At 37.3% G+C, this 24,319-nt stretch overlaps 2 protein-coding genes across 4 annotated transcripts in view; one reads left to right on the top strand and one right to left on the bottom strand.

Moving 5' to 3' along the window:
• The window catches only part of XPA (XPA, DNA damage recognition and repair factor), a 29,114-nt gene extending 15,764 nt beyond the window's left edge, over window positions 1-13,350 (top strand). The window contains exons 5-7 of one of the 3 annotated variants that reach the window (XR_005720811.1): window positions 964-1,081; window positions 4,065-4,306; window positions 10,680-13,350. Coding sequence is in view for 2 of the 3 variants with exons in the window: in XM_040238638.1 (XP_040094572.1) it covers window positions 964-1,081; window positions 10,680-10,828 (267 nt within the window). In the remaining variant the exon portion in view is untranslated. Of the gene's footprint in view, window positions 1-963; window positions 1,082-2,121; window positions 2,187-4,064; window positions 4,307-10,679 lie in introns of those variants that run through there. The other 2 variants (XM_040238638.1, XM_040238652.1) reach the window with 2 other exon arrangements.
• NCBP1 (nuclear cap binding protein subunit 1) overlaps window positions 13,123-24,319 on the bottom strand; it is a 37,266-nt gene continuing 26,069 nt past the window's right edge. Inside the window, exons 16-23 of the mRNA XM_040238584.1 lie at window positions 22,968-23,090; window positions 21,941-22,043; window positions 21,039-21,132; window positions 20,139-20,242; window positions 18,396-18,510; window positions 17,018-17,146; window positions 16,099-16,212; window positions 13,123-14,420 (exon numbers count right to left, since the gene is read on the bottom strand). Coding sequence (XP_040094518.1) covers window positions 14,307-14,420; window positions 16,099-16,212; window positions 17,018-17,146; window positions 18,396-18,510; window positions 20,139-20,242; window positions 21,039-21,132; window positions 21,941-22,043; window positions 22,968-23,090 — 896 coding nt within the window. The 3' untranslated portion in view covers window positions 13,123-14,306. The remainder of the gene's footprint in view (window positions 14,421-16,098; window positions 16,213-17,017; window positions 17,147-18,395; window positions 18,511-20,138; window positions 20,243-21,038; window positions 21,133-21,940; window positions 22,044-22,967; window positions 23,091-24,319) is intronic.

The following is a 24,319-nucleotide window of genomic DNA, read 5'->3' as shown; positions in this document are numbered from 1 at the left end:
TATAAGTCATGCTTGTGTGTACTTAAAAAGGAAATTGCAGGTACCACAGATTTATTAAGGTATTCCTAAACTTTCTTACGTGCAGAGTCCAATTCTTCTGAACCACTTTTTGACTCAGTTGTTAAAATGCCATTAAGTACATTAGTGATGCAGCGTTTTCAGGAATGCTAAACTGTGGGAAATGTGGTGTTAGAATTTATGAAATAACAGTATATATCACTCTGTGTTAAGAAATTTCAGTTTGGCTTTATTGATGGACATTTTGGTCCCCTTAACATATTGTGAGAGATACCTCGAGCAAGTTCTCAGTGTGTATATTATTTTCCTAAATGTAAATAAATATTTGCAAAGAGTATTTTTATGTATATATTCTTTATAATATTTAATATATTATGTATTATAGATATATAAAATTCAAAGGTTTTAAACTAGAATAAAGACTTTTTAGATCATTCAGCTACCAAAGTTTTTTTTTAAAAATTCATATTTTGAAGACCAGAAATTAGTTGAATGGATGTAAACTGTTATTGATTCAGAAGTAGAGTAGCATTCATTGATTTCCTATGATGGGAGATTTTTAGAGATGACCTCATATTTAGATCTGCTATGGCTAATTGGTTAGCAGTTGTTTTTTTTTGATGGTCCTGCCAAAATTCATCAAATCTTTGATTCATGTGAATACAAAAAAGCAATTGCACTCAGAGGGCAGCTTTATTTATATATACACAGGCATCTCTGGTTCTATTGTGCTTCACAAATATGTAATCTGATTCATCATTTATTTACTGAGGGTTTCACAGATATTACTAGAGTTTTTTTCTTATCAGTATTTAAAATCTTTTAAATTTCAAATAAATATTTGTAGTTTTACTTGATCATTCTTTGAGACCTATGGATTTAATAATTATAACTATTTTACAGCAATGAATCACAACTAATTTAAATATGAATTCTGTATTTCAGATTGTGAAGAGGTCTCTTGAAGTTTGGGGTAGTCAGGAAGCATTAGAAGAAGCGAAGGAAGTTCGACAGAAAAATCGAGAAAAAATGAAACAGAAGAAGTTTGATAAAAAAGTAAAAGGTAAGTGGCTGCATTTACATCATGAAGGACTGTGCTCTACTGCTTTGCAAAAAGCCTTTAGCTAAGTTCCTCCAGTTTAAAGATATAATTGAATTTTATTTTTTTTCCATGAATTTAAGAACAAAAGGCTTAAAGTTTGGGTAGGTTGGTGTTTGAGAGTCTTAAGTCCAAATCTCACAATACTGCAATTCTAAAAAAGCATGTAAGCCCTCATCTTAAAATGAATCATAGTTTTGTATAGGAATGGTAGTAGGGTCAGGGATGTGCCTCTGGTTAAGGATTTGGCATCAATTCAGTCTTAAATATGACCCACAGGGTTATCCAAAGTGAGATTTCTACCAGGAAACCTCTCTAATTGCTTAACGTGAAGGAGCAATGTCTTTAAGTCTTAGTCATCTAACTTAACAACTAGAAGGTACTTTCTAATGTCAGATAGTCTGTCTAATCATTTTTATTTTTATATGAAAAAAAGACCTGGAAAGGTAGAGTGACTTGTTACATAGTTTCTGGAAAGTTGGGATTGGAGCCAAGATGTTATGACTGCGAGTCTGCATTCATTCCTCTGACCATACATCTGTCTATCTGTGTTACTCTCTGTTTCTTTGTCCATCTGTCTCTGTATTTATTTGTCCATCCATCCATCCATGTATGCATATGTGCAGAAGTCTGTCTATCCATCTGTCCGCCAGTGTATCCAATAGTTACTATGTCCCAAGCACTGTGCTGATACAAATGCTGAAATCAGTTTACCAGAGGAGAAAAACTGGTAAAGTCATCATAATGTGAGAACTACTGTGATAGTGATGAGCATAGGCTGTTAGAGGAGCGCAGAGAGCACTTGTTGCTGTAGCACAGAAGCCCCAAAGAGAGTCTTAAATAAGTAGCTGTAAATGTTCTTTAGTAACCGTAGAGTCCCACTCTGGTGTCTAGTTTATATAGATAGCATATGTTCTGTGTATATACAGAGTTATACATATACTAAATCGATCCATTTAAAATGAGTATCTTAGCCATCATAGGTAATTTTGCTTATTTTTTAGGATTTAGAAGAGGTTTTGGAGGGTGAATGAAGATAGCTGAAATGTCTTAAAAACAAACAAAAGAGCCAAAAAAAAAAAGAATGTCAGCCTACTTTGTTTCTTCTTATTGTGAGGGACTGCTTTCCACCTTTTCAGTATAAGAGTAATTCATGTGCAATACAGAGAAGTTAGAAAACTACCAAGAACTTATAGCCCATAATTATACTACCCAGAGACAGTCATCAGTAACAGTTTAATGTCTATTTTTCCAGTTCTTTTTTATGCATAGGCCCTTAAATTTTTTTTTATAAAAATGGAAGCACCATTGGACATTTATGAAGTTCATAAAGTTTATCTCTGCTTTATCTCTGTATCTCAGTTTCTTCAACTATAAAAATGATGATAATACCACCCACGTATAAAAGTTTCTGTAAGGAATCAATGAGACATTATATGTAAGTTGCTTAGACGAGAACTAGGGCAGAGTGATATCCCGTAGGTAGTATTACTATGAGAGATTATGCCTGTTCTAAGAACGTGGCAGCTCTGCATGTGCTGCTAGAAGAGCACTCTTTAGAGAAAAGTTGCATTTTTTCCCCGATAGATATTATGTAATGGAGGCAGGTAAAAAATTCACTTATATATCCTTGGACTTGTTCACATATTTGTCAGTTATTACTTTATTCTTTAATTATGGGACAGGGAGAAGAGTTAGGTGTGTTTCAAGTTTCCAATTTGACATTCTTAATTTTGATTACAAATGAAAATTTTGATACATAAATTGATCAACTTAACAGCGAAGAATAAAAATCAAAGTTGAATTTAAAAGAAGTTTATTAAGACAGATAATCTCATGATAAATACATCTTTATATAAATTATAGTTACTTAACATGCTTCCTGAATCAGAGAGTAAGCACATTTTTATGGCTTTGTAGAGGGGTTTCCGACAGCAGCCTGTGCCATGGAAGAGGATTTCACTGCACGATCATCCCCACATTAGCCACTGCTGTACCACAGTCTTCCGAAACACCTGTGGGGCCAATTGAGAGGATTTGGAAAGGCTTCTTTTGAATTTGGTCCTTTTCTTTAATCTCTTCCATGTTTTACCCCAAGCCTTCCTCTCTTCCAGCATCAGGGAATCCCTTGATGGGAGGGGTAAGGTAACAGAAGGTACCTTAACGGGGGTGAAAGAGGAGGGCATATTTATAGACTAATCATATATCAGGCTAAAGGCTTTTGTTAACTCCAGCTCCTTGAATCTTCTCAGATCTTCCCTTTCAGCTGCCTCTTTAAACCACTTCCCTATGATCTTTTGGCATAGACAATAATATACAGATAAAGGAATTAAGAACTTGTACCTTCAAAGTAAAATACTTCTTGAAAAGGGTCTGTCTATAATTTTACTTAGACACTGTTTCTGTAGTTTGGTCAAGATGTTCACTAAAGGCGGCTGAATTCTGATAATTTGACTGACAACAAAAGGCATCTGTTTAATTTATTTTTTTAATAAAACAGTTCTATTAAGATAGTCACACCTACTAAATAGCATGAATAGAACATTTCTTTCAAGATTTACACAATTAGCCTAGATAATTTTTAAAATAAGTATAAACTCAAATATAATTGGCGATATTTCTCACTATGTTAAATTTCTGCTATTAACCACCAGATGAACTACTGTGCATTTTCCTCATCCCTGAAGAGTTTGAGTTTTCCCTGAAGTTTTTCCTGGAGCTCTTAAGACTGATTTCTTTAGTTTATTCCTTAAGTGCTTACTAGAGGGGTATATTTTCCAAGACCCTGTTACAAATCTAAGAATGTTTTTCTGTTTCTCTTACATTTGAAAGCCTGAGTTCTCTCTGAGTTGTATAAGCATTATTCCATTGTCTTCTGGTGTTTAATGTGCAGAGGTCAATGCCGTGCCTTCTTTAATTATGGCTTCTTCTTGTTGATTTGCTTTAGAGGTTGGTGGATATGTTCCTGTCCTCCTGACTAGGCCACAGAGGGCTGAGAGTGGAGTAGACACTGTAGAGATTAGAAACAAGGAGCTTACTATGCAGTTTGCTCAGAAGGCTCAGGACAGAGAGGAATAAAAGCAAGTCTAAAAGTTTTCTTAGTTGAAAGAAATTGGAACCTGGTTCCTCTTGGTCTTCTGATTTTGATCCACAAAGAAGCTGACACAAAGTTTACTTCTTTATAGAAAGGTAAGAGATTACATTTACCTGCTTTAGAATATGGTCTTCTAATTTAGCAATTTGAGAAAGAATTGATCTTACTAGAGAAGAAAATTATAGATAGTATATAAGGGGGTTGTGTGTGTGTGTATGTATGTCTGTATAAATTTAGATAAAGAGAATTTTCTCGTTGGCAAATTCAAATTGTTCAAATTCACATTGACTGTCTTAGATCTGACAAGGCAGAAATAGAAATGATGGCATCACTGGTGCTTAGTTTAACTAGATTTTTATAAAGGCAATGTGTGTTGGCCTTGATATTGGATGGAAACTTTGAACTTGTGCAAATACACAGAACATTCTGGGTTTGCATGGCTCCTTTCCACAGATAAGGTGGCTGTAAAGTTTTCTTTAAAGTTATACTCAGCTTTCTCTTAATACTGGTAGAGGTTAGCCTTCTTTAAAAAAAAACCACAAAACAGAATGATTAATTTTCATCGTTTGTTAGTGTGCACTTTTTTTCCCCAAAAGAGATGGGTAAGAAAATCCCATCTGGGGGCTCCTCAGTTGGTGAACATTTTACATTCTGGGCCTATGGTTATATTTATGGGTATTTTGGGGCTTCTTTCGGGAGAGTTTGAAGGACACAGTTTCCTATCCTCAGTTTCTGGAGGGCAAAGTAAGATGAAAGCTTCTTAAGTTTTGTTATTCCCTTGTGATTTCTCCCCCTCTAGTCACCGGTGGGCACCCTGTGTCAAAACTTCCTGCCCTCCCATCAGGTATTTAGCTGTACGTGTTCTCCCTCCACTAATTCTTTTAAGTCTGCCTCATAAGCATCGCTGGGCTTCTTTGAATACAGGCTGCCTCTTTTGCAAAATTAAGATATTAAGCTGGATGAAGTACAAATTTTAGAGTGGTATAAAATATATTTTTCACTGAAACAAGCATTTAGGGGAAAACGTCTTTGGATAAAAAATGGAAGCAGTCTCTGAAGATAATCAGTAGCAACGATGATGGTTACCATGAACGTTTTTGTAACCTTCCAAGAGAAGTGGTCCACAGTTTGTTGTGTTGAGAAATTCTAGGCCAGTGGGACCGGGAGGTGGGAGCATGGCAAACTGCGGCTCTCTTCGCCTGTCTCAGGCTTGCAGGCCTGCTGGGCACATCCCTTTCCACGCCCAAGGTGTCCCTAGCTCTTCTGAGGCCTAGCAAGCCTTTTCTCACTCTTCTGAAGCCTCTGACCTTACTACCCTTTTTTCAATCTCAGCAGTAGTAGCTGACCTCTACTTTCCAAAGTTTTAAGTTGCTTAAATGAAGTAATGTGAAAAACTATTACTAATCTGTAATCAAACAAATGTTTTATTTCACCAGATGTTGACATTTTTCCACTTGCTTTTTTCTCTTTCATTCACACACATATTTTGGTGAACCATTTAAGAGTTATTTGCAGGCATTGTGATTCTTAATACTTCAGCATTTATCTTACTATAAATGACATTTTTCTACAGACTAAAAAATACCATGCTCAAACTGTACATTATAACACTGTTGCCCAGTATATAATCTATATCGTCTTTCTCCAAGTGTTCCAGTGTCCTTAATAGCTTTTCAGTTGTTGGATCCAGGGGCCTATCAAGGATGATGCATATCCAGAGTCTCTTTTTTTCCTCAGCCTTTTTCTTTTATGAGAATTTTTGAAGAGTCCAGGCTACCCATTTTCCGAAATGTCCCTCCATTTGGTTTATTAGCAGTTTGTTTCCTCATGATTATCTTTGGATCAGTCACCTCAGGAGACGCGTGGTACCACTTAACTAAGGCAGTATCTGCCAGATTTCCCCATTATAAAGGTACCCTTTCCCCTTTATAATTAATAGAAAATCTGTGGGGTGACTCTAAACACTATGTGAATATCTCATTCGTTAAGTTTCATTCAGTGGTTTTAGCACACAGGTTGAATCTTGTCTGAGTCAGTTATTATTAGGGTAAATATAAGTGGTGACTTTCTATTTCTGTTATTTCTACAGGTATTATTTGGTTTCTTTTGGAAAGAAGAGCTTTTTTTTAGTAGCAGTTGGAACCATGGGTTCTTATTCTCAAGTCACTGTTACAGTCTGTCCATTCCTTGCTGTTTAGTCACTTAAGTTGTGTCTGACTCTGCAACATCAGGGACTGCAGCACGCCAGGCTCCTCTGTCCTCCACTGTCTCTAGGAGTTTGCTCAGATTCGTGTCCATTGAGTCAGTGATGCTATCTAACCATCTTATCCTCTGCCAGCCCCTTCTCCTTTTGCCTTCAGTCTTTGCCAGTATTAGGGTCTTTTGCAATAAGCTGGCTCTTCATGTCGGGTGGCCAAAGTATTGCAGCTTCAGCAGTAATCCTTCCAGAGAATATTCAGGGTTGATTTCCTTTAGGATTGATTGATTGGACCTCCTTGCAGTCCGAGGGACTCTCAAGAGTCTTCTCCAGCACCACAGTTTGAAAGCATCAGTTCTTTGGTGCTCAGCCTTCTTTATGGTTTACTCTCACATCTGTATGTGATTACTGAAAAAAACCATAGCTTTGACTATACGAACCTTTGTTGGCAAAATGATGTCTCTGCTTTTTGATATGCTATATAGGTTTGTCTCCATCCACAGTGATTTTGGAACCCAAGAAACGAAATCTGTCATTTCTTCCACTGTTCCCCCTTCTGTTTGCCATGAATGGATGGGACTGGATGCCATGATCTTAGTTTTTTTAATGTTGTGTTTCAAGCCAGCTTTTTCACTCTTTCGCCCTTAAGAGGCTGTTTAGTTCCTCTTCACATTTTGCAATTAGAGTGGTATCACCTGCCTATCTGAGTTTGTTATTTCTCCTGGCAGTCTTGATTCCAGCTTGTGATTCATCCAGCCTGGCATTTCACATGATGTACTCCGCATATAAATTAAACAAGCAGGGTGACAGTATATGGCCTTGTACTCCTTTCCATTATTCATCTTAATGCCCAAATTTGGCCAGTGGACGTCCCTTCAATCTAGCTCCTGTTTTTTAAAAAATGTTATTATTTGGAAATGATTTCAAACTTACATAAAATTGCAAGCATAAGAATGGTACAAGGGGCACCCATATATTCTTCACCTAGATTTACCTATTGTTGACACTTTATGCCATTTGCATTCTTTTCACACATTTCTTTTTATGAACCGTTTAAGAGTAGGTTGTGTACATTGCCAGCCTTTTTTATCCCTAAATACTAAAAATGCAAATTTCCTAAGAATAGGAAGATTCTTACAAAAGTATAGTATCTATATTTTTATTTAGTCATTCTTATTCCAGTTTTGTTAGTTGACCCAATTATGTCCTGTATATTCATTGTAGTATAAAATCTAGTCTAGGACCAGGTGTTGGCTTTAGGTACCAAGTCTTTCTAAATTTCTTTATTCTGGAATATTTTCATAGCCTTTATCGTTTATGACACTGGTATTTTTGAAGAAGTCTTTCCCCTTCCTCTCTCTTTTTTACAGTAATATTTTTCACGTGGGGTTTTTCTGATGTTTCCTGATGGTCAGATTCAGGTTATTCATTTCAGGTTGGATAGTATATAACTGATGTGACTTTTCCAGGGTATCACGTCAGGAGGCATGTGATATCCATCTGCCCTTAGTGGTGATGTGTTTATTTTTTATTTGATAGGCAAAAGTCCTGTAAGACCATGTAAGGACCTGCTTCTGTTCAACACTCCCCTCAAGTTTAGCATCCATCCATGGGTGGTTCTTGCCTGAACCTAGGATGATGGTTGCAAAAACTGTTTTCTAACTTCAGCACTCATTCCACATTTAACACGTTGGAAGTCAGCCCTGATAGCATCCTCTCCCCTACTTATTTGTTACTGGTATGGATTCATTAATTCCTGTTCTTCTCAGTGGCTTTTGGTTAATTTCTGTCCTCAATTATTTTGGTGCTCAAATTGCCTCCGATTTGGGCCAACAGAAGTATCTCCAGACCAGCTCTTGTGTCCTTTTGGCATGTCTTCAACATCCTTTGAGCACATCTTTCTAGTTCAAAACACGCATATATGTATCAGTTGAGTTTAGTCACTCAGTCGTGTCTGACTCTTTGCAGTGTCCGTCGAGTCAATGATGCCGTCCAACCATCTCATCCTGTCATCCCCTTTCCCTCCTGCCTTCAATCTTTCCCAGCATCAGGGTCTTCTCCAATGAGTCAGCTCTTCACATCAGGTGGTCAATATATATAGTTCACACCCAGTTCTAATCTAAAATTTAGGGTTTATTCTGGTTTTCTCCCTTTCCTTACTTATAACTCCTTTCTCTGACAGTCAGAATCCTGATTTCCATTATCCTTTATAATGTGTAGTTATTTGATTGGTGCTCCTGAATGTAACTAATTTCCCTTCATGTGCTGCCTCCTCTCTAGGATACCCTCCTTATTTGTCTTGGGCTCTGCCCACCCTACCACAGATGCTCGCTTTATCTGCTACTCCTCATGGCTTTAGGACTAGATTTTTCAGGTGGAGAAAGATGTGGCAAGAAATGAGACAGCAGGTTGTTATTAAATTTTTTTATTACTTCCTTTCTAGCACAAGTTTTTTCAGGAATGTCTAATAAATATTAAAGACAGGCTTTGTTCTTATTATAGACCTTGATAGGTTAGCTGAAGAATGGGAAGAAAAGCCATAAAGTCAGAATAAAACATTATGTTCAGTTGTGACAATCATGGATAGTAAGGTAGATTTTTGTTCTCTCTCAAGTTCACAGAATGCTTAAATGGGGCAGAGGTTAGCTTAGTGATTGCCATGCAGTCACATTTTGAGAGGTTTTCTTCATTGGGTAGTAACGGAAAAGTGGCTAGAATACTTTACATCACAACAAAGTTGAAAAGTAGGTACTGGAACTTGAAGAAACATCTTCTTGTCATTATCCGAAACCATGAGGCCTCTGTGCAGTTCTGGTTAGCATACTGTTTATTTTTTATTTTAAAAATATCCCACTTTTAAAATAAGGTTCTTCAGAATATGGGAGGATATAGGAATAAAGATGAGAGTTTAGAACATGCTAGATATAAACTGAAGCTTGAAAGCGGCCTGAAATAGTGCTTTTCATACTGGAAGTGTATGAAAAGGCAGCACAGCCTAGTGGTTAAGAACATGGACTGAGCTGGACTGTGCCTCTGCCTGTTTGACCTTAGGCACAACTTATGTAACCTCTCTGTGCACTAGTTTTCTCATCTGTAAAACTGGGATGATAGTTGTACTTATTACACAGTGTTGTGAGGATTGAATGTTTTAAATACAGTACTTAGAACAGTGCCTGATACATAGCCTTATTTGTTTGCTTATCCATATGATACAGTAAAGGCTAAACATAAAAAGATTCAAGTGGTATTTTGATACTACTTCTAGTAAAATGGATTAAAGAAAATGTGTGATTACTTGGTGTACTTTGACTTTTAAGGCTGAGATTATAGAAGGTGATGATCATACTCTCCCTTAGGTAGGGCAGCCAACAAGACAATGCTGGATCATTGGTCAGAGTAGAAGAAATCTGCTTTTTATTCATTAAACTAGAAACTGAGATGTTATCAGCTTATTTTCTAATTAACACAAAGCATTTGGTTTCCTCAGGTAACATGCAGTGTGAACTTTAGAATGTCCTGGTTGCTTTTCAGAACATCCAACACAATTCTTTTCTTTGTGAAAAAGCTGTTTTGTATGATGTAGTAGGAAAAGTTCTCAACGTTGGAATACATCTGTTTGTTCAGTTTTCCTACCTGCAAAATAAAATGAAGTAAAACAACTCTATATAGTTCTTTCCAGCTCTTAATAGCCAGTGATTCTTTTCTTTGTTGTACTTTGTAACAATTACTAGCAATTTGTCTCCTAAAATACTGCTGTCCTTCTATAAAACAAAAGAATTCAGTAGATATAAGGTCATTTGCGGAAGCAGCTTTTCTAAGATGAAACAGCAGCAGAGCGGCTGGGTTCTTGGTTTTCTAGCAGAGTTTGACTTGCCTCTTAGAGAAGTAGCTCCTGACTATAAGGAACTTAAGTCCTTATCCTCAGTCATCCCAGTTGATTCCCCTCTCATTCTTTGGCATCCTGTTTTCCATAGTCAGCTGCTTAAACTATTCTTTGCATGTCTTCTGAATCTAGTTTCTTGCTGTTCTTCTAATCCACATACCCCATTTCTGAACCTCCTGTTTCAAACTAAAACCAACAGTGACTTGAAACATTCCACAGACCAAACTAGTGAGCTAAGAAAGTAGGCTTGCCAAAACTGTATCATTAGTTTTGACTTGTTATAAAATTAAGGCATAAACCGTATTTGGTTAAACACAGCTGAAACGCAATGGATTTTTAATTCAGCTGAATAGCACCACTTAACAATTGGCTTTTATTTTTTCCTTAGAATTACGGCGAGCAGTAAGAAGCAGTGTATGGAAAAAGCAAACAGTTGCTCATCAACATGAGTATGGGGCTGAAGAAAACCTACAGGATGACATGTACCGGAAGACTTGTACTGTGTGTGGCCATGAACTGACATATGAGAAAATGTGATGTTTAGTTAAGTGATCTGTTCTACAGTGTGGAAATTTAGATTGGTCCTGTTCAAAATTCACCAAAATGTAAAGTCTTCATAAATGAATGAAACACTTGTATAAATAATGCTCCAATAATTATGTATGTTATGGCTTAACAGCAAGTTTCAGTTAAGGTCCAGCAGGTCTGGTGGGCAAAACACTAAGTGTGTGACCATTTTTTCTATAATAAGGGTGGGAGCTGAGCAATAGAATGGGTTTAAAAGTGTTAGCTTAGAGCTAAAACTGAGAAATAAGCGACCAAGCCAAACCCTCGATTGAGGTAGGAGGAAGAGCTTTTAGCAGTAAAGGCAAAAGCTGGCCGAGCTGGATTCATATCCCAGGAACCAGCAGGGATGGTGGTAGACCGCTGCACCCCAGACCCTGGGCCAGGTCTTCTAGACCATGTCTGTCTCTAAGGGTGTGGGGGAGCTTTGCTGGGACAAGTTTTCTGTATCCTTAGGGTTTATGATAGATCTTAATATCAGTGTCTGGATATGCCTTTTCAAATCTGGGTAAAATAGAAAAACAGCTAAACTGTTTGTTGATCAAGGTAATGGTAACTTGTTAACATTCACTGTGCATTTTCTGTGTGTCATGCAAACACTATGCAAAGTGCCTTACAGGTATTCTCATGTAATCCTGGGAGGGAAGACAGCTTGCTTCTCTGTTTATGTAGCACTTCTAAAGGAATGGTAACCTACAACCTGACATCACCCTAGACATTTGAATCAAGTTTAAATAGTCAAATATTACCCTATCTTGTCAAAAGGATTACAGGATAGTTACCTGGTAAGAGCAACTGATCCCAAGTGCTTGATTAACAGGGTGCACGCATTCTTTTTTTTTTTTTTGGATAAAAACAAATTCAAGATAATTTCAAGTTGTTCTTTGACAGGACTTTTTATCTTCCTGCAACAAATAGGAAGTTTTTATATATTTTCATGTTTTTCTTCAGGTCAGCTCTTGGAGATGCTGCTTGAAGAAGGGCAAAAGTCAAAACAAGTCAAAGCCAAAGACTTGAAACTCATTACTAACTGTTCTCTATATAAGTATTCAATACAGAAATGGTTAATATGGTTTTTGAATGTTGATTTTTTTCATGTGCTATGCTGAATATTACAGCTCAGTAAAAATAGATTCTGAATGGGCAGCAAGACCTTCTTTGGACAAAATAAAAAGCTTCTGGCAAGTAACTAGGGGTTCAGGCTGCTGACAACTGCATTGGGAGATAAGGAACCCTTGAACCACCACATGGACATAGTTTCAGATTCCATTTACTAGCTGTGGACCTTGGGTAAGTTACTCAGTGGGCTTGTTTTTATCTGTCATATAGACATAATAATCTAATGACTGTCACGATGATTAAAGATGGCAAATCTATAGCAAATGACACGTAAGTTATTAATGAGCATGTATTATCGAGACCAGTATAACTAAGACTTGTCTAGTTGAGGTGAGCTCCCAGTCAGTCACTCTTTACCTTCATCAATCTAAGACAGTCCTGGTGTCCAGATATCACTGACAGCCAGCTTTGCTCTACTCGTGTTGCCAAGTTCTGTCCTCATCTTTCATTTGCAGATATAACTGTAGATTATTAGTAAGTCATAGAAATCACTGCTAAGTAGTTTGCAGGAAAAGTAAGCAAACTTTATCTTCATTTGAACTGCTTTCTGAGTAACTCCTGTGAGATTTAGAGTCAAGGAAGACAAAAATTATGTTTACTTGGACAAAAGCATGTTAAATGGCATCAGTGCAGTTTAACAGCATATTGATTTATTGCAAGGTACGATGTACAGTGTGACGTGCCATTCTTTTTGTCTCTGTGAGCTTCATTTGTGGGGAGAGCGATTGTTGAATGTTTGTTTCTTCAGAATTCAGTCTCTGGTTTGGTTTTTCCATGTACCTAGTTTGCCAGACTGGATCAGAGCAGGGTCACGTTAGTGAGCAGTTGTTAGAAGCAACCATTACACATGAAGAGAGGGTCTAAGAGAAAGGAGGTGGGTCAAGTAAAAGCATAAGTAGCCACACTTTGCAATACATTATGAAAGGATTACAAAGCAGCTTTAGGGTCAAAATTACCAAAGCCTTAAATGGTTATCCTTTAGCTTCTTGAGGACAGGAGCCATTTCTAACTAATTACATAGTTTGTGGGAAGGAGAACAGTATAAAGAAAAGAACACTTAGCTAAGTGCTTGGCTTTTAGTTCCCTGCCAGTAACTTGCCATGCAGCTTTAATCTTGTGATTATTTGTCTTAAATGGCATGGTGTTTTAAAATCCTAGGAATTTCCATCTACTGAGTAGACTATATTCTGTAGCCACTAAGTATATGGTAAACCAAAGGGACCCCATATATTATGCACCATAAACTTATGATGTACTAAGTTTAAAAAAAACACCTATATTGTATAAATGAACAAAGCTACTTCAGTTGTGGGATTATTGCTAAATTTTTTCAAAGGTTCAATGAATTAAAAACTAAAAATCCTAGAAATCTGGAATGTCAGATAACCCCTTGTTATTTTACAATGTACTTTTCTTATCTTAGTTAAGCCTCAACACCATATAGGAAACAGGTTTAGGAATTAGTAGTTTCTTGGACCTGATTCCACAGAAATAAAATCCAAACCTACATCTAACACTAGGCATTAGTCAGTCTAGCTACTTTTAAGTCACACTTTAACATGAAATTCACTATATGAGCTTGGACAGATCTGTCTCAGATTTGAGATCAGATATTCTAAGATGATAATTCCAAAACTTGTCTGCATACTGCAATTACCTGGGAGCCTTAAGAACTACCAGATATGTCTGTTTGAAAGACTGTGGTTTAATATTAATTTAAAAATAACTTTAGAGAGCCCCAGGTGATTTATGTTCAGATTTAGGAATTGCTACTCTAGTAACTTCTTAAATAGTATCTTAAAAATACTACAGTAATTAAAAGTATTTTGAAGAGAAAATTTTGGATGGAGGTATTTTACAAAGAAATCACTAAAGTAGACTGAGATGATAAATCATGAAATACCAAAGTTTAAAAAACAATTTTATTTCAGCCATGTTAGGTTACCCATGAGCTGTGAAAAGCTATGCTACTTGATAATAAATTCATCAGTTCTATATACTACTTGGTAAATAAGCTTGACCCTCTAGTGTTTCACATACCTCAAGTTAGTTATCTTTTGTGCCTTAAGGAAAAAAAAATATCAGAGAAAAGTTGTATTTGTCACATATATGATACATCCTATGCATTATCACATTACTGTCATTAGGGAATATCTGCTTTTTAGGGGAAACTAAGGGTAGTCAATACCATATTTCTTCACTGTCCTCCTCTCTTTCTTTTAGAAAGTGACAGGATGCTACAAGAAAGCAAGCATTCAAACAATCAAAAATAAGATTATTTTGAGATCTTTTAAAAAATTCTTGACAGGAAAGGGGAAAAAAAAAAAGACCCTTAGGCCTGCAGGGCACAGAACTGCTGGAACACAGCCAGGATGTGAGGGTCTAACTCAGCAGTGAAGAGCAGGTTCTCCAGGGTCACCATGTACTGCTGGATTATTTGGTGATGCTGTAGACACAGAAAAGGGGGTAAATGTTTAGGTTAGGAAAAGGAGCACATAAGCAATCTCACAGAACATTCCCCTAAAGCCTACCCACATTGTGGAGTGGTGCGAGAGAGCAGAGAAAAAAGTGGTTTAGCTGCTAGGAATAATAACTCTGGAAAGCCCAAATATTGAGAAAATGTAGGGGGAAACAGAAAAAAAATGATGGTCAATAATTTAAAAATTCAGTTCTGTGCAATTCATAATTCACGGCAGTGGCAGCACCACCTGCTACTATTGTAGATGAGTTCAGCTGGTTCTTTCCCCTAATTGAAACTGAAGTCGCTTAGTCATGTCCGACTTTTTGTGACCCCATGGACTATAGCCTACCAGGCTCCTCAGTCCATGGAATTTCCCAGGCAAGAGTACTGGAGTGGGTTGCCATTTCCTTCTCCAGGGGGATCTTCCCAACCCAGGGATGGAACCCGGGTCTCCTGCACTGCAGGCAGACACTTAACCATGTTGAGCCACCAGGGAAGCCCTTCCCCTAATTAGGACAGACTATATACTATGACTTTTTAAAAGTTGCCCAGACAAGGAATGAACTATGAAGAAATTTTGGAAATCATTTCCTTTTTTGGTTAGGGCATTAAGCAAAGAGATGTGTTAAGAAAAAAATATTTAACCTACTTATATTTCAGAATTACCCAGTGACCTGTTAAGTATTCCACAAAACAGGAAACTCAAACCTCACTGTTTTTTATCTTTTAAAATAGAGGTCATCTGTCTGAAAATCAGTGACTTACTGAGCCTAACTGGAAAAAATTGTCAGAAAATCAGAGTTTCTTCTACATGTACATATATAAACTTTTAATATACTCAGATTCCTATAGGATCAGGCTGTTGACAATAAATAAGCCTCCAACCAAAAATGTACTCTAGATTTTTCAAGGAACTTTTTTCCCCCTTTAAGCCTTCTGCTTTAATCACTCTTGTCTAGAACAAACAGATAAGGATTTGCTTGGGGTGTTGGTATCTGAAGATACCACTCTACTTAAAATCTAACTTAAATCTAACAGAGTATGTGTTGCAGTCTGCTTTCTGTAAGAACCTCAGGGAACTTACTAATAATGCCTCCAGAAGCACTGTTATCATTGAACTTTGGATTTAAAGAGGTTCTTAAAATCTTATTACTCTTCCCTTAGCATTTTTCTATTTTGTGTCACAGCTAGGCTCTCCAACAAAGAGAATGGCAATTAGGAGTCTGAGTGATACAGAGCCAATTTTAAGCCTAAATATTCTGATGAGCAATGGTAGGAACAAATGGACACTAACTAAAGGGCTTACAGGTACCATATAACCTAACAACTTTCATGCTTTTTTAAAACGGAGAATCCCTGTGGCTGAGAGTGTGCTGTGTTTAGTGGCTTGGTCATGTCCAACTCTCTGCGACCCCACCAGGCTCCTCTGTCCATGGGATTTCTCAGGCAAGAATACTGGAGTGGGTTGCTGTTTCCTTCTCCAGGGATCAGACCTGGGTCTCCTGCAATGCAGGAAGATTCTTTACCGACTGAGCCACCACTGCTTAAGTCATGTCATTTGAAAGCTCTGTTACTTACAGACTGCATTCTAACTGAGCTAGGAGAGAATTCCCATGGCTGAGAACAGTGATGTTTATTATCCTAATCAAAGTTTTCCACAAACCTGTAGGAAGATCTGCTGGAGCCTCTCTATACAGTTCTTATACCATGGTGTTAACACACTGGTCCCGTCAGTCTCACAGCGTACTAAGTGCTCGGTCAGGATCATGATAAAACGCTGGAAATAGGGTACAGAGTTCCAGAGGTGTTAGTAAAAATTCTTATACTTCAGAAACAATCACACTTTTGACCAAGAGACCTCAAAGGTATTGCTTGTTTAACCCTATCTTTGTGGTATGTACCCCCGACTTTCATGATTCAATAAACACTGAAGTGTGAAAAGCAGACCAGTGATAACATGAGTTGTTTAGTCTTCGGTCCCTAAGTTGTTTTTGACTTTTTGCAACCCCATGGACTGTAGCCCACCAGGCTCCTCTGTCAACGGGATTTCCTGGGCAAGAATACCGGAGTGGGTTGCCCTTTTCTTCTCCAGGGATCTTCCCTTTCCAAGGGGTCAAACCCACATCTCCTGCATTGGCAGGAAGACTTCTTTACCACTGAGACACCTGGGAAGCGTGATAAGGTGAGCAGCATATCATTTTCAGCAATACAAAAATAATCTAACCTTCAATATTTAGATTACTTATGCTAGTGATTTTTCTTAGAATCTGTTTTAAGGACATAATCAGAAATGTTAACAGGAATGTATATACAAAAATCTTCAGGAAGGAAAGCAATCATCTAAACAGATCTACAAGTACTTAATAACAGCATCCCCCATTTTTTTTAAGCAAGAAGAAATATACATGCTAATTAACAACAGAATTACCTCCAATTAGTGAACTTTTATTTCCTGTATAAATTTTTATACATTTAAGACCTTACAGATAAGCATGTATTACTCCTAATGATTAAAAACATTTTTTAAAACTAAAGAAATATACTGGTTTTTTTGAACCTATCAATGTCCCAAGTCACAATACCTGAAATATGACAAGGAAAAGATTCTTTTGTTCACTCTGAGCAGACTCCACTTTTTCCTGCAGTCTTTCTATTTGTTCTTCAAGAGCCCCATCTTTCCTGTCACTGCTTCTGTCATCATCATCACTTCGCTACAGAATGCCAAGGAACAAAAGGAAACAACCATTTAGAATTCCAGTGTATTAAACCCCAACAAGCAGACCTGAGGATTTTACTGTGTCTGGTCAAATACTACCTGAAGACTTCTATTCCACAAGAAAAGAACCAAACATACAGGCAAACAAACATCCAAAGTCCTGTAAGTGCTTATCTAGGCCAGGGAAATTCAGTGGCACTTGTCCTGGGTAATGGCATTGGGTTTCCTATATAGCAGAATGACTTACGCCTTTTACAGGATAGTCCACTCAAAGAGGAAATGTATGTCACAGTCTTCATTCAAAATGAAAACAGCTTTGTAAAATGTACAGTTGATTCTTGTTAATCATGATGGTGGTTTTATGAAATTGCTGTGAACTCTGTGAACACTGAACTGTTGCTCCTAGGAGAAATATAGGACTAGGGTCTTGGGAACCTCTCATCACAAAACTTTTTTAACATAAATTTGCACGGCCCTCACAATAGCCACACATGACTACTGAGCACTTAAATGTGGTTAGTGTGACTAAGGAACTGAATTTTACATTGTATTCAAATTTTTTTTTACATGTGGCTAGTGGTTATCATATGGATACCACATATCTAGAGAACAGGGTGGTGTGAAGTCAAGTCTCTGGAGTAGGTACACGTATAAAATGGGGATGATGCCATTTACCTTAACAGTGTCTTAGGTTTGTGTAAGTCATCAAACCTGCTTTTACTTTTTTCTGGTAAATGTGTGTAACACTGGAAAACTGTCATGAAGAACACTAGTACTATCTGCTAAATCTCAGGATACATCCAGTTCACTGCTGCCCCTGATGGCCACAATACTAAACATATTAATAATACAAGGAGTATTTTATGGGTCCAGGAAAGACTGTCTCCTCTTGCCCTGCTCCCTCCCCACCTCCATACCAGGGAAGGGGTGAACACCGTCAGTCTTCTCTCTCTTTCCCTCTTGCATCAGAAACTTTTATAGAAACACAAGTGTCCTCCTTCCTTCTCCTTCGGGAAGGCAACAGGATGGTAAACTATGGAAAAAGCAAGCTTTGTGGCTTGCTAAACAGGTTCACCATGCAGGAAAACGACAGAGAGCAGTAGGCACCAGTCCTTCCCCTTCCTCCATTTCTACAAACAGCTCTGCATGATTTGGTCTCAAAAAGCTCCCATCAAGGCAATGAATATTCTCAATGATTTCTTATATTATTTTCTTTGACCATTTATAGTCGACACAAGGCTTACCCGTTTGTGTTGCCTTGCGAGTTTTTCTTTAGCCTCTTCTAGCTCTTTCTGGATCTTGAGAACGTGTTTGTTCATCTTACGAATTGTGGAGTGCAAGATTTCCCAAACAAACAATCTTAAAGTAATAAGGCATTTGGTTACTGTATGTTAAACTATACTTAAAGAAAAGAAGACCTCTCAACTTTTGTAATCTACACATACTTAAGGTCTGATATAGCCTTTAGGCAGAATAAGGTATATTTCTCCAGCAACATAATTTTTCTTGCAGTGTCAATCATGCACACAATCTAGCTCTACCCATTAGATTCAGATGAGCTTCCTGAAGACAGTAGTGGGTCCTTGTCATTTTTATTTCCATCCCCTACTAGACACACATAGAATGTATGTATACATAGTCAGTGAAATGGCAAACCAGAAAAAACACCCTAGAAACAAAAATACATCTTTCTCTCTTTTGAATGTAAACACTATTTATTGTGGTTTTTTGAAATGGAAACCTAATCTGAGGCTCATTCACATGAGTTATACTAGCACAAACTCAGCCAATTCTCTTGGAACATGAAAGAACCTCATTAGCTGATAATAGCTATCAACTGCTGGGCCTTTAGGAATGAGATACTTATGTCAACTACTTTTTCAAACTACTCAAGTACCAGGATCACCTGTAGGTGCTTTAAATGTTTACTGCATAAATATGAGTGTGTTTAAGTAGCTTCTTAACTCCTTTTTATGTCTATAACATTATGTCTCCTAACCCCAGGATATACAGCACAGAAGAGTACTTCCTTCTACAAGTTTTAATCTGGATGATGACAGTTTAAGTGGAATATAGTAAAACAAGGTCTAGAATGTTAGCAAACAGGTTAAAGGAGCAGAGTACTTTAACTCTGCATCAGTCAGCTGGTCAGGAAAGGCTTTGCAGAGTTAGAGTTGTAGATGTAAACCACTAAGGATGATGGCTAACACATACTTGAGTGGTTTTTTGAGATGTTGCACATCTGAGAATATCCTTCTGTTGCTCTTATTTCTGAGTGCCAACTTGGCTGGTATGATAATCTTAGACCACACTTCACCCTAAAGATTCAGCTTAGAGTCCTAAGCCAATAACAAACACAGTGAAGAGGATAAAGGTTGTGACAGATATTTATGTCTTTGCAAGTAATGGGTTTCCTATTTTGTGTCAACTCCTGTTGTCCTAGCCCTGATCAGGTATAAAGCCTGTGGAGTCTGCTTCATGTATAAGAACCAAACTTAACGAAAAGTCTTTTTCCTTTAGGGGGAATGAGTCGAGAGAGAATTTTCTGTGTACTATATATCTAGGATTTTTATGACTGAGGTGAGACCTCCTTCCCCCAGTGGCATTCAGGTGCCCACCAGGCTTTCCTCAATCCCTCCATAATGTGTACTTAATCTACAATGGACTGATTTCTGCCAGTTCTTAGTGTGAACTCCTGCCCTGTCCCACTGTCTAGTTGAGATCCTGACATACAGCCTGATCTCCCCGCCCAACAGTTTGCATCTTTTGTAAGCATTTCTACTTTTAAGTCCTAATTCAACTTATGTGTGTGTCCCTAAGAGACACTGCAACCAGACTGGTTGTGTGTACTTCCGTTGTGCAAGAATCCCTGCCGAGTCCAGAGTGGACCACTATGATACTAGTATTAACCTGGTCTGAACCAGAATTTGGAGCTCATGTATAAGAATTCTTAGAGAATAGGAACTTTGTAAAATAACCCATTTTACCTAGTAAAGTCACGAGATAATTCTGAAGAGAAGATCCAGTTTGCTACTGCAGCACAGTCAACAATCTGCGTACGAATCATCTTATCTACTAGTACAGCAATCATCTATAGTCAGGAAAGAATTTATTCAGGTAAGTCACAGTTATATGTAGGCCACAATAATCCCACTGCTACAAAAGTTAAAATAGGATGGCTGTGAACATTCAGTAGCTATGGAACTGAACAATTTGACCATTAGGTCTCAAGATTTGTCTTCCCTTCTGCTTGGTTCTGGTACTTTTTGTAAGAATATAATAACACAAAAACTGAGCAAAAAGAAACTCTGAATGTTAAGACATATTGACCAGAGATTTAGTAATACATCTTTTGTTACCTGGATGTTATTGACTGCAGATGTTTCAGTATTCATTTATATAATAAACTGCTGGCCACAAGCGTGCATTAGTGCAAAAATATCCTGGTTAATAATGTGTCAAAGTTAATCCTAAAGTTTTATCATGAAAAATGTCTTAAATATACTCCAAAATTTATTCTAATGCCTCTTTATAACAGATGGTATTAAAACAGTATAATAGTATATTGAGATTTGAGAAATCTGGGGCCTGTTTAAAAATAGAAACTGGATAAAGAACTATCTCCTACCCAGTTGGAGAACCTTCCAAGAAATAAGCATTCTTACTTAAAATGTGTTGAGGTATTATAATATCAAACCAAATCATAACACTTGCTCTTTAGAGAATGACTCAAGCATCATTACTTTCACAGCACTAAAATTAGAGATTTAAAAACTATTTGAAGGGCACAGCCAAATTTCATGTTCTACAAACTAAAACAATGATATCAAGTGCCTTCTTTTTATACCTATACAATCAGCATCTCAACATATCTAATTAGTTTTTACCTGTGGATGGTTCCGCCAGACCTCAAACATGACTCTTAGAACATGTAATTTTCCTTCATCACTTTCAGCTAGGGTTTTGAAGACTTCATGAAACCTTTTCATGGTTGGCGGGGGTGGGGGCAGAAATAGCACATATAAACTTATTGAGCATCTTAATATTTTCAAAGCTTTACAACGTTACTCAATTTCCAGTGCAGTATATACATACAGAATACCCAAACATCATTAACCATTAAGGAATATAAAAGGTATGATTAGGAATTCAATTTGTATGGCATTTGTCTCAAAAGCTTAGAATTACAAAATACTATCAAACCAAGGACTCTAGTTTACTGTGTATTTAAGGACAGATGAGGGCTAAGGAATAGTCTCCTAACACAAGTATAGTATTCTGCCTGTATCTTCTGTGGGAGCCCTGCAAGTCTCATAGTCCTGGAAGTTGAGATGGGGTGAGAAGTCTAGTTTCTCTGCCTGACTGGGAAGAATATCTGTATGTTCTTTCTTCATTTAGACTGTATGATGAGTTAATAAGTTCTGTCTTTAGATGTCAACCTTTGGGTGGCTCCCAAAAATGCAGCTGGCTCTCAATTCTGCTCACTCTCTTTTTAGGAAGATCCTTGGACAAGGTGGGAACTTTCTGACTGTCCTATGGACCCAGGTTTTTGTTTCTCTAAAGGTTTATATGAAAAAATGTACACTTTATATATACATGCAAACCACAGACAGGAGCCACAGGATGGGGATTTTAGCTACCACAAACCAAAACTCACTGTATCAAATTATATGATACTATTAAGATCTTTATATTCAATAATCTTAAGATAAAAACTACTACACCACTGGTATTCATCCAGCAAAGTTTTAAACCCTCAAGAGAGCATGTGTGTTCTGGTTGTACTTACTTTGCAAGAGCACTGAAGGAGTGGCTGAACGACTTGGCTGCTAAGTGTAGCAAAGTCTGTACAAAGACCTCGATTTTCAGTGGGTTAAAGCTGAATCCTTCATCTGAACGACAGTCCACAGTAAAGAGAGTTAGGAAGATTAAGTATAGCAATTCTTTGGTCCCTAACCTGTATTGCTAAACACATGGCACACTCATATCCAAATACTAAGTCCCACATTCAAGCAATGTCTCAAGAGTACTAACAGACAATAAAAGACCATCACGGATTAACTGCATATACTCAAAATATAAAACTAAACATGACCTTAATTCTGAAGTTTTTTGGGATTGTTTCCCAAATTCTTCTATATGATCCATTTCTTTTTACAAATACCACATAGATTTCTTTGTTCTTATCTCTCTACATGGTGGCAAGATAAATAGTAAAAGAAAAAAATACAGTAAGCCCTTTACACTTTAGGTCCATGTCCTAAGATGTCTGACAATGTCTAAATTTAACATTCTGAATTATACTTTCTAAATATATTCTAACATAATACAAATTTCTTAGAAAAATCTAAACAAAATCTGAGTAATAATCTAAACACTATTAATATTTTAAGTCATTTTTCTCTGCACATCGTTATGTACAGATCTAACAAAATTTTCCTCCTAAACGGTTACCCCATTGTCCCAGTAGACTTTATCTGTTTCACTAATTTGTCTTTTTTTGAGTTATTGTAGTTTCCAAGATGTTTTAATAGATGACAAAGCAAGTCCCTCTCATGCCTTTTTGTCTTATCTTTTGTTGATGATAAACTTATAGTTCAATTTGGAGAGAGCATCCAACTTTATAATATACCAAGTCTTCCTGTGCAGGAACCTCTCTAAAGTGGAGGGAGGCAATGCTTAAGGGAACAGATACCTGTGTTCTGGGGAATAACTGACAGGCTGTCAGGCTAAACAAATATACTGTATGAGAATTATGTTTCTACTTAAACCTGGCCCATACATAGTTCCATTCAACAAATATTTAATTTCCTTACCATCATCATCATCCTGATTAGGATTAGGGACGTCTTTCAGAATGCTGAAGATTTCATCATTGGTTGCTTTACTTTTAAAGGCAACAGCTAAACAGAGGGCAACCGAATGTCCAGGAAGAGAGTCTAAGCACAGAATGCAAAGAGTTAAATAACTGAAAAACTTTTTAAAAATTACTTTCTTAAACAACAGTACTTTCTATCCTAAGGTCAATATTTATTCTGTATAAAGATAATCACATATGAAAGTTTCATTCAATATGTCAATGGCTTTTCACCTAAAATAAGGCATAATAGGTTTCTTGCCTCATTACTTCCTTAAGAACATGGTGATAATTGAAATTCAGAGTGTGAGGCAGGTATGGATCTTCCTCGGGAAACACAGCTGCAACTCTCCTTTGATGGTCTCAAATCCCTAGGCCTCTAAGTTGAAAGGCTGAGAATCAATGTATTTCTCTTTCATTTTGGTCAATGATCCTCCTCTTCCCTAATACAGTGGAAACTAAGTTTGGGTTTGAACAAGGTGAAGGCTGCCAATTTAAGACAGACTCTCTGCTTTTCTCTTGTGCTGAATCCACATACGTGAACCTACATAAGCCAGATGCTTATGTGCTGTGACTCCAAATGTTTACTGTTGGTTAGTACCTGTCAGGTCCTTACTGTATACAATCTGTGCTAATACATGTTGTACGGCATCACCAGAGCAACTGGAAATCTACTTTTAATGTAAGGTAGACAAAGAGGTAGCAAAAAAGGCAATTCTGACACAGAATATGAATTACTAAGCACTTGGAATGAATCAAGTCAGTTCCAACTATTCACATGTGCTCTGTACTTTTCTTGAAAGTGGGAGAGAAAGGGAAGAAAAATCCTCCACCATCGACAAGTCTACATTCTAGATAAGGAACCAAGATACTCACATAAAAAGTAGCCAGAGAGTAACACAAAACTGGCTTGCTAAAGGTTAAGAAAATATTTACAAGAGCGGAGCTTGGGCTAGATCCTGAAGAGAGAACAGGAATCAGAGAACAGAAAGGGATAATGGTACAAACAAAGGTAAAACCAAGAATGAGAAGCATGGAAAAAACAAAGGAAGTGGGCTTGGCTGGAGTGGAGATTCATTTGAGAAGAAGTGACAAATCATCAAGTAGAAACAACAGTTTAGGTGGGCCTTAAATGCTAGGCTGGAGGCTGAGTTATTTCTGTGGGGAAAAAAGAAAGCTCAGTGTTCAACAGAAGTCTGAACTCTTTGATAGCAAAGACTGTATCTTATGGTTCTCTGAGCCAGTACAAAGCAGAAATCAAAATGTGGCACTTGTAAGTACCACATCAAACTTTGCTTTTTGCAGAAAACA

This window comes from Oryx dammah, unplaced genomic scaffold (genome assembly GCF_014754425.2).
Source record: "Oryx dammah isolate SB20612 unplaced genomic scaffold, SCBI_Odam_1.1 HiC_scaffold_1, whole genome shotgun sequence".
Classification (NCBI taxonomy): Eukaryota; Metazoa; Chordata; class Mammalia; order Artiodactyla; family Bovidae; genus Oryx; species Oryx dammah.
The sequence above is the reverse complement of the archived record's forward strand: the minus strand, read 5'-3'. Positions and strand labels throughout refer to the sequence as shown.